General features: G+C 50.7%; 1 protein-coding gene across 1 annotated transcript; it reads left to right on the forward strand.

Annotated features, from left to right (window-relative positions):
• Window positions 1-539: 539 nt before the first annotated feature.
• MUL1 (mitochondrial E3 ubiquitin protein ligase 1) lies at window positions 540-7,766 on the forward strand. The gene is made up of 4 exons (XM_024125763.2): window positions 540-788; window positions 3,950-4,037; window positions 4,449-4,569; window positions 5,836-7,766. The coding sequence occupies exons 1-4, from the start codon at window positions 669-671 to the stop codon at window positions 6,563-6,565; spliced, it is 1,059 nt and encodes a 352-aa protein (XP_023981531.1). The 5' UTR covers window positions 540-668; the 3' UTR covers window positions 6,566-7,766.
• The last annotated feature ends 2,861 nt before the right edge of the window (window positions 7,767-10,627 follow it).

The raw sequence follows: 10,627 nt of genomic DNA on the forward strand, positions 1-10,627 counted from the left end.
TTGTCAATACCTTGGTGATATAACCTGCCGTCTTGGAGGTAATAAGCTCTGTTGTCCGGTAAATTCCCCTCCAGCACTCATTAGCAGTGTGACTTGGAGCACACCCCCTAACCTCTCTGGCCTCAGTTTTGTCACCTGTAAAAAGGAAGAATAAAAGCCAAGACTCAAGGTTTGCCCTGAAGCTTAAATGTGTAATACTCACAAGTGCTTACTTAACATTAATTCTCTTCTATCCTCCCAATCCAATGGCGGAGTCATCAAACGACACATCAAACAACGCGATAACCCCAGGAAACCAGAAGGACTGAGACCGTGGCGACGCGCGCGATACAGTTATGGACGATGCACCGAGTGTCGAAAGGGTCACGGAGCGACAATCTATCGTTCAGCTTCGCAAAAACGTTCCGCACGTACGAGTTGGGAGACCCAGCCTCAGCAGAAGCCCGGCGATCACCCTGGCAACACAGCCTTCCGGTCTGCTCTGCCCTGGCCCACTTCCAGTTCCAGGTCTTGCGTCATCGCTGGGTGACCGGTTGCGCGTTTCCGGGAGAGACAGTGCTGGGGGTGCGATTCCGGAGGGAGGTGGCGCGAGGCGGAGGGCGGGGGTCGCGCGTCGTGGGGCCTGACCTCGGCGGCGTCCCAGTCCGCGCCCAGGGCTCGGCGCAGCCATGGAGAGCGGAGGGCGGCCCTCGCTGGGCCAGTTCATCCTCCTGGGCACCAGCTCTGTCGTCACCGCTGTCCTGTACTCCGTGTACCGGCAGAAGGCCCAGGTCGCCCAAGAGCTCAAGGTCAGTGCTAGCGCCCGTCTGACCTCAGCCGGTCATCCTGCCCGGGGTACTGGTGAGCCCCCGATTCGCCGTGGGCCGTTCCACCGTCGGAAAAGATCCAAGAGAAGGAAACAGGCTCTGAGAGGGTGTCGCCCGGCCGGTAGACGGAGGAACTAGGATCAGAATTCCGATCTCGTGATAACTGCTTTACTGCCCCCTTTCTCCTAAGTCCCTCTCATTACTCAGAATGAATCTTGACTTAATTATTTTATTCGACAAATATTTATTGAACACCTGCTATGCTCCAGGCACTGAGAGTATCGCGTGGGTGGAACAGACAGAAGTCCCTGACCTCATGGAGATTCCATTCTAGTCCAACCAGACAGACAATAAACAAGTCAATCAGATGGTGTGACACATGGGGATAAATACTACAGAGTAATGCAAGGAAGAGAGGAAATGGAGTGCTGGAGAAAGGGTGACATTTCAATAGGGTGACATTTGAGCAGAGCCCAGGAAGACTTGAGGGGGGCAGTGCAGGTGCCTGGGGAAGAGTAATTCAGACAGAGGGAACCGCAAATCCAGAAGCCCTAGATTTACCCACTGCATAACCACTCAGCTCCTTGCTTCTAAAAGACTTCCTTTTTATATTAATAGCCCTTTAGAAAATGCCACTCCGTTTCCTGAGCTGCACTTTACAACTTACACAACACGTTTCCATCTTGGTTTTAGTTTTTCTTCACAGTAATTTCTTGGGGTAGTTAAAATGACACCTCAGGATTGCAGATCAAGAAATCGAGACTCCGAGGAAGGGTCTATACAGCTAGTCAGCTTGGAATTTAAACTTAGGTCTTTTGATTCCAAGTATAGGATTTTCTTCTTGTTGACCACACTGATAAGTTGTGAATGTGTGAGCAGCTCATGAGAGATGGACCTCATTAGGTCAGAGACAGGATCTTATTTACCCTTCTTTCCTTCTAGGTTCTAACCCAATGCTTAACAAAGAGTAGATGCTCAGTAAATAGTTGTGGATTTGTTTTGGCTGCAATTTCATAATACAACAGTTAGGGCTTAATTTGACATTTATTTGAAAGACGGATTCCTAAACGTAACTTCATTATCATCAGATTGTTTACATTAAGAGCTTAGAAACAAATGTGCGAAATCCCTGCCACGGAGGGAGTTTTGGAATCTGCCTGGAATGCACTTAGTTACCAAGGAATTGAATTTGTGGTGTGAATGACATCCTGGTGAGATTCCAGCTGCCTTCTTGTTTGCTTAATGAAATAAGTTAACTCCTGAAGTGATTGGCTGTGATTGTAACTGATACTTTACTTTCTGACCCCGAATCAGAAATCACACTGGCATCAAGTTGGCGGGAGGTGGGATCCTCTGGAGCAGTGACCCATCTTTGGGTGACCTTAAAAGCTTTGCTGATTGGTTCCTAAATGAGGATGAAAGAAATAGCCCCTTCTTGGACAAACAGTTGGGACTCCTCATATTTTAGGTTCTATTTTCTTGATCAGATTATAAAACTTCGAGAGTAGGGCTTGTGTCTTATCCTTTTGCATCTCTCACAGTGATGGGAATGCATATTTATCACATGCCTACTATGTGCCAGCCCCTGGTCTGGATTCTTTCACACTTAAGTTTCATTTAATCCACATGAAAATCCTGTGAGATTGGTTCCCCACCTCTTACAGGTTTTGAAACTGAGACTCAGATAAATTAAGTTGCCCAAAGTCACAGTAGATGCATTGAAGCTTGATTCAATCTCAGGTCTTTCTGACTGAATTCCCCCTCCCTTCCTTTTTAAAAAAATTTAACCAACTATCCTATGGTGGGTACTTTACTAGCTGTGTGACTTTGGGCAAATTACTTCACTTCTCTGAGCCTCAGTTTCCTTATCTGTAATTGGGGATAATAATGTCTGCCGTATAGGGATGGTATGAGCATTAAATGGGGCTATGCATTTAAAGTGCTTAGCAGAGTGCCTGGAATGTAGTATATCTAAGTGCTTATTTATTCGCTAATTTATTCGTCAAATACGTATTTAGTGCCTGCTGTGTGTCAGGCACTCTCTCGGCCCTAGGGGGACAGCAGTGAACAAGACCAACAAGCTCCTAGCCCTCCTAAGTTCAATAGCCCAGTGGAGGGAGAGACAGATAATAAAGGAGTAAATAAACTGAGGGTTAGTTGTTGTTATTGCCATTGTTTTTATTATCTTCCCAGTGTACATGGTTAATAAGTTTTTATTGACCTTGCTCCTGTTGTTTACTCTGTAGCAGCAGCAGAGTGACCTTAGTATGTATCCAGTACCTCCTCACCTCTTTAGAGGTTACTCATCCGGCGTCCTTAAGATTTGTTGATGGAAATACCTGAAAGCAGGAACTGTCCTTCATTCATCCCTGAATCCCTAGCGCCCAGCACAGTGCCTGGCTCAGGAAATGTTCAATGGTTTTATTAATTTTATCTTACTTTTGATGCAGCAGTAACAGGCTTGGTTGGTTCCCAAGCACGGCAGGTTGGAAACTGAATTGGAAGGGATGGAGAACTGGGGATTGTGAGAGGAGGGTAGCAGCAGAGGTAACTGCTTGCCTGATTATGAGGGAAGAGAGGCAAACTGAAAAGTAGAAGAATAGTGTTTGGCACCAGTTCCCGAAGCCTTGCCCTGTAATGCAAAGGCAGCCCTTTATAATGTCTCATGTAGAGCATGAACTGACAAGGGCCCGGTGATAATAACACCTACCATGGCCCGAGCCCCTACCATGTACTGGTCCCTACTTGAGGTGCTTTTACGCATAAGCCCTTTGGCTGCATGGTTCTGTGTTGTCAGGAAGAGATCAAATTACATTCAGATCTATGGTATACAAATTGATTAGTATCTTTTATATTTTTGTCTTAAAAAGTTAAAATGAAAAGGAGTGAATGTTTGGTTAAATGGAGGAAGAGTGTAAGTGGCACCCCCATTCTGCAGATGGCAGAGGTGAGGCGCTGCCCCAAGCCTGTTTATATGGTAAGAGTTCTGGGACACAGCTTCGGAATCAGATTCTCCGTAGTCTTACTCCTGCCCGATGTCCTTAGTCTCTCAACGTGAAAAACGTAAATAGTCTTTTTTCTTTTTTCACTTGTTTGAGCATATCAGGATTCAGCAGTCAATTCAATCTGTTTTTTCCATTTAGGGAGCTAAAAGAATCCACTTGGGTGAAGACTTAAAGAGTATTCTTTCAGAAGCTCCAGGAAAATGTGTGCCTTACGCTGTTATTGAAGGTATGTTTATTTATTGGTAAAATGAAAAATAACTCCTTCTCCTAAAAGTTTGGTAAAGATCTTCTTGGCTGACATTGAGGGCCTTTTGTAGCCTTGGGGCAGTGGTTCAGAACTTGGACTTTGGGGTCAGAAAGACCTGTGTTACTGCTGTGTGATCTTGGCGAAATTATGCAACCTTTTCAAACCGCCACTGCTCCATCTCTAAAATATACGTTACAGGGTTGCTGTAAACCTGAAATGATGTGATCCGTGTAAACTGCTTAGCCGAGTGCCCCAAAGCATAACTTATGGTGATGATGTTTCCATCATGTTGGTTAATTAAACTCACTCAAACTAAAAACAAGATTTAAATTACTTTAAAGAAAAGGGCGGAACAGGTCTTCAGAAATAAAATAATTTGTTTCCATTCAGGAGCCGTTCGGTCTGTTAAAGAAACGCTTAACAGCCAGTTTGTAGAAAATTGCAAGGGGGTGATCCAGCGGCTGACGCTTCAGGAGCACAAGATGGTGTGGAACCGGACAACTCGCCTCTGGTGCGTAGCCTTGCTCCACGGGCCCAAACCACACAGGTGGTCGGTTCAGGTGTCGGTGTCCTGGCCCTGTTTCCACGTCTTCAAGCTTCTCCCGAGACAGGGCGGAGACCGGTCTCTCAGTGCTGCTGATATTCTTGTACGTGGTCTGAGCACCTCTTCCACTGCCGTCACCTAGGCACCCTGTCCAAGTGCAGATTCCTGGGCTCTGTTCCAGACCTACTGAGCCAGAATTTCCAGGATAGGGGACCTGGAGTCTGTGGATATGCACACTAAGATTTGAGAAACACTGTTCTATGGCATGGATTAATTATTTCAGTACCTGTTAATATAATTTCATGCTGTTACATGGAGTTCCATTTTTCCAGCTGATCCTAGGAGGGTTTTGTTTTGGATTTCTATTTTATTTTAATTTTTATTGTGGTAAGAACACTTAAGCTGAGATCTCCCCTTTTAACCAAATTTTAAGTACAACAGTACAGTCCTGTTAACGCCAGGCACAAGGTTGTACAGGAGATTTGAACTTACTCATCTTGTAGAAGTGAAACTTTATACCCGGTGAACAGCAACTCCCCATTTTCTTTTTCCCTCAGCCCCTGGCAACCACTGTTTTACTGTTTCTGTGAGTTTGGCTACTTCAGATACCCCATGTAAATGGAATCGTGCAGTACCTGTCCTTCTGTCCATCTGCCTCAGTTCGCTTTGCTTAGTGGCCTCCAGGTTCACGCATGTTGTCACGTGCGGCAGGATTTCCTTTTTTTTTTTTTAATGAAGGCTGAACAGTGTCCCCTTTTCATGTACACACCACATTTTCCTTATTCATTGTCGATAGACATTTAGGTTGTTTCCGTTTCTTGGCTGTTGTGAATAACCTGGCGGTGAACATGGGAGCACAGATGCCTCTTCTAGATCCTGATTTTAGTTCTTTTCGATATATACTCTGAAGTGGGATTGCTGGGTCGTATGGTAGTTCTATTTTTAATTTTTTTGAGGCATTTATTTAAGATAAAAAAATCAGTTTGTCTTACAGGGGCAAAGGGAAATAAAGAGTAGAGGTGATCTGTGACAATATTTGTTGCCCACTGAGATCGCCTGAGAACCTAAAAAACCAAGCTTCCCTCTTCTGAGACTCTGGACAATTGTGATTTCTGTTGTACTCTTCCACTCGCTTCAGACTTCAAACTGTCCTCCTGGCATCGAGGTGCTCTCCACCCCTGCCCGGGTGTGAGGTATCTGCCATCCTTTGTTTTATCTCGAGTTCTCTTGTAGGAACGACTGTTCCAAGATCATTCACCAGAGGACCAACGTGGTGCCCTTTGACCTGGTGCCCCATGAGGATGGCGTGGATATGGCCGTTCGGGTGCTGAAGCCCCTGGACTCACTGGATCTGGGCCTGGAGACGGTGTACGAGAAGTTCCACCCCTCCGTCCAGTCCTTCACGGACGTCATCGGCCACTACATCAGCGGGGAGCGGCCCAAGGGTGTCCAGGAGACCGAGGAGATGCTGAAGGTGGGGGCCTCCCTCACGGGGGTGGGCGAGCTGGTCCTCGACAGCAGCTCCATCCGTCTGCAGCCCCCCAAGCAGGGCATGCAGTACTACCTGAGCAGCCAGGACTTCGACAGCCTGCTGCAGAGGCAGGAGTCCAGCGTCAGGCTCTGGAAGGTCCTGACGGTGGTGTTCGGCTTTGCCACGTGCGCTACCCTCTTCTTCATCCTCCGGAAGCAGTATGTGCAGCGGCGAGAGCGACTGCGCCTCCAGCAGATGGAGGAGGCGTTCCGGGAGCACGAGGCCCAGCTGCTGAGCCAAGCCAGCCCCGAGGACCGGGAGAGTCTGAAGAACGCCTGCGTCGTGTGCCTGAGCAACTTCCGGTCTTGCGTCTTCCTGGAGTGCGGGCACGTGTGTTCCTGCACCGAGTGCTACCACGCCTTGCCGGAGCCCAAGAGGTGCCCCATCTGCAGGCAGGCGATCACCCGGGTGATTCCCTTGTACAACAGCTAATGGTCTCGAGGCCCCACAGTGAGACCCTCCCGCCCCGCCCCGCTTCAGCGCTGTTTATCTCCAGGCCTTTAGAAGAGCAGTGGTGGGCGGCCGTCATCTCACGGCCCCAGCAGCAGAGGGTGGCCTTTCCAACGTGCAGGGGACCTTTTCTGGCACTGAGCACAGACTCACAGCCCCACCCCGGGGCAGGCGCCGTGGCGCCGTGTCCCTTCCCTGGAGGCCCTGAGCGTGCGTGGCTGAGGACAGCTCGCCGCTCAAGTGCCAAAGTCAGTGGCCTCCGGCTTTTCTGTTCTGGTGTCTTCTCGTCCTTTCTGGTGAGGTGTTGGTTCCTGTGGACTTGAGCCTTGAGTGACTCGGCCGGAGGGGAGGCAAAGCTGCCTTGTGGAGCCGCTTCTGAAGAGACTGCCGCGGTCTTCCTCCCCCTGCTTACAGCCCGGGAAAAAGTTGTCAGGCTGGACGCGTCACTCGACGCGTCACTCGAGTCCCTTTCCCTCACATGCTGGCCTCCTACATGTGCGCACACGTGTGTCATGACAAAAGGAAGTGAACTCCTGCATCTGCCCTCTGCCTAACAGGGCGGGACTCTGGTCAGAGAATGGAGAGAGGGCATTTTGGGGGGCACTTGGACCGGTGCCCATTCAGTGATCCCGTGGCAGCGAGGATGGGGCCGCTTAGCTGCAGCCCTTCTGGGGCCACCGCGGACCTAACGAGAGGGCCACCGGAGCCCGCTTCCGCCCTGGCTTGGAACTCCCGAGGCCTGAGCGGGCTGAGGGCTCTGGTTTTCCCAGAGGAAGCAGTAAGGGCACTGCTGCCCCAGCCTCGGGCTTTCCCAGCTCCTCTCCAAGGCTGGCCCCACGGAAAAGTAGCGGCCAGCATCCTGAGCGCAGCGCCTCTCCAGGCCCCTTGCCCCCCCCCCGGAAGGTTCACATCCCATGGATGTGATCACACCGCCCTTCTCACAGGCCTGCTCACCCCTCAGCTGTCCCGCTTGAGTTTGTGAGTGTGGAGAAGTGGGGGAGCCTCTCTCACCTCCTCTAATGAGTGTCCAAGGGCACGTGCACGGCGCTTTCCTCTCTCCCTTCCCTGGCTTTGAATATCCATGCCCGATCCTCCTTTGTGCGGGGGAGATGGGGGTGCTCTCAGGGGGCTGACGCCGGTTCTCTGCGCGTCCAGCATGGACGGCACAAATAAAAGACGTTATAGCCACGTGTCAGCCTCTTGCTTTGAACGAGAGTTCAGCGGCTAGGCTGAAGCTGCCCCGGGATGGCGTTGAATCCTGTCATGGTGGAATGAGCTGGGGACCTGGAGGCCTCTGTGCGTCCTTCCTTGGCTGCAAGGTGGTGCAGCTTGGTGATGCTGAAGCGCGGGGGGACGCTGGGGGGCGCTGGGGGGTCTCCGGTCAGCCTGAGAGAGGGCCAGCCCGGAGACATGCCCGCAGGTCACGCCTGGCCTCGCTGAGGGTCGTCTTTGAAGACATCTGTGCTGACGCCCTGAACACAGGCAGTGGGATTTCCCCTGTCGGGAGAACGGGACAGGGGTGTTGGGGACAGCAGGGAGGACACTAACGTACGTGCCGGCTGCTCTTGCAGGCTTTATAATTTCATAGTAAGTCGATCCTCACAAGACCCTGCAGGCTCTCATGGCATCTCATCCTGCAGATGAGGAAGCAAGCCCCAAGGGGGGATGTTCACTGGGTCAAGGACACACAGCTAGTAAGGGTGGGGGTGGGGTCCACATTTAAACTCCAAGCTGCTTCAGACCCCTGACCCTCCTGCTTGCTCACCGGCGGTGGGGCTAACGGGTCCCTCAGTGCTCACGGGAACTCCCCACAAGGTGCTGGTGCCCCACGTCGGTGGACGAGGCCACACTGGAGGAGGAGGCGGACGTGAGAACCCACTTGCCCATAGCGAGTCCTGTCCGGGGAGGCGGTAAGACCCTGGCTTTACACATAGGTGTCAGGGAGCGGGCAGGGTGAGAGCGGGGGACTGATGGGGCTGACCTCTGAGCATCTCAAAGCATCTGCCGTTTTCCTGTGTCCTTTGAGCAGACACTTTGAAAGAGGGTCCAGGTTTTAGAGGATGAGTGAGCTGCCTGTGTGTGGGGACGTGGGGGGCTTATGTGCTAATCTGTCAGAGTTCAGCCCTTGGCATTAGATTCCATGAGTAGATCTGATCAAGTGATGGAAAAGCAGCAAAGGCAGCCTGCCTTTACCCCGGTCTGACTCAAATCCTGGGCAGACTAATTCTGTGTGGAGTGTTCCTCCAAGTGGAGTTGAGTTACCCACCGTGGGAGACACGGGAGCAGCACACCGTCTCTGCCTCAGGAAGTGGCAGCTGGTTGGGAACACGAACACACGCGTACCCGGATTCCGGATCTGAGGTCCACACTCGGTGCTAGCCTGGCTGCACTGAGACTGCCCCGTGCTCTCCGTCTCCCGTGCCAGTTCCCACCTTCCATTTAAGGATCCTTATCACCAGCTGGGTTGAAGGGGCTTAAACCGATCCGTGGGACTGAGGCTGGGGGTTGGTGGTGACTTGGAGACAAGGAACTGACCGTGGGATTGTTGTGAATTTTGTTTTATTTATTTATTTTTTTAAATTTTTATTTTATTTTTCTTAACATCTTTATTGGAGTAGAATTGCTTTACAATGGTGTGTTAGTTTCTGCTTCACAACAAAGTGAATCAGTTATACATACACATATGTTCCCATATCTCTTCCCTTTGACTCAACCCTTACGCTCAGCCTCTAATCCTAGGCAGACAGCATTAGGCAGGGATCGTCTTGAGTAATTGCTCCTGGTGTTTTGAAATTCTGTGTGAGGCACTTGATAAGCATGAATGCTTGCAGTCCTGCAAAGTGGGTATTGTTCCCCCCCATTTTACAAGTGAGAACAGCGAGGTCCGGCAGGGTTACATTTTGCCTACAGCTACGCATAGTCATGAGCCTGGCAATGTTAGACTCTCCAGGTATCAGGTATGTTTCTAAGATTTAGGGCGAACCAGCAGGGGAGGCTATATCACCCCTTTTTACAGCTTATGTGATTTGCTCAAGGCTATCAAGGTCTGACTATAAAGCCCTTTGCCTTTAGTCACATTGAAGCTGAGAGGCTAAGAGGGGAAATTGTTCAAGCAACAACTGAAGCCAGGGCTTCCCTGGTGGCGCAGTGGTTGAGAATCTGCCTGCCAATGCAGGAGACACGGGTTCGTGCCCCGGTCCGGGAAGATCCCACATGCCGCGGAGCGGCTGGGCCCGTGAGCCATGGCCGCTGAGCCTGCACGTCCGGAGCCTGTGCTCCGCAACGGGAGAGGCCACAACAGTGAGAGGCCCGCGTACTGCAAAAAAAACCCCAGAAAAACAACTGAAGCCAGTCAGCACCTTGACAATCAGCAGTCACACGCCCTGGTTTTAGAGGCCACAGCTTGAGGCTTATCCTGGTGGAGCAGGAGCCAGAAGGCACGTCTCCGGGATCCGAATTCATTCAGAATGGTGATGGAAAATTTAAAAAGCAAACAACGTGACAAACTAGGCCAATCTCTGACACCCTTTGCAACCCAGGTCCTAGGCTGGGTGTGGACAGATCTGACGCGGACGATCCCGCAGGGCCTCACGAATGCTCAGAGGAAGAGGCTGTCAGGTTTGGTATCCTTGCTGGGCATTTATTCGTCTCAGAGACATTTGCTAAACGTGTATTCTGTGCCTGGGGATGCAGAAACAAATACGATGCAGTCCCTGACCTCAAAGGGCTCAGAATTGTCTTTTACTGTGTGTCCTCATTGTTTGAAAACGACTAAGCCCCACCGGACAGATGGGTGACTCTCGGCTGTTGGAGTGTTTGTGGCTCACAGAATATGGCAGCTGGGATGGCCTTTGAGATTCGCCTGGTTAGAGCAGATTCCCTGGCCATTCAAAATAAAGCAACCAAGGGCAGGGTGTCATTGCCGAGGGGGAGCCAAACAGAGAACACCTACCCCACAGAGCCTAGAATGATCTATTTAAAACACCAATCTGACTACGTCCCTCTTCTGCTTGAAGTCCTTCCCCAGGCTCCCTGTCACCTCCA

This window comes from Physeter macrocephalus, unplaced genomic scaffold, assembly GCF_002837175.3.
Source record: "Physeter macrocephalus isolate SW-GA unplaced genomic scaffold, ASM283717v5 random_125, whole genome shotgun sequence".
Taxonomy (NCBI): Eukaryota; Metazoa; Chordata; class Mammalia; order Artiodactyla; family Physeteridae; genus Physeter; species Physeter macrocephalus.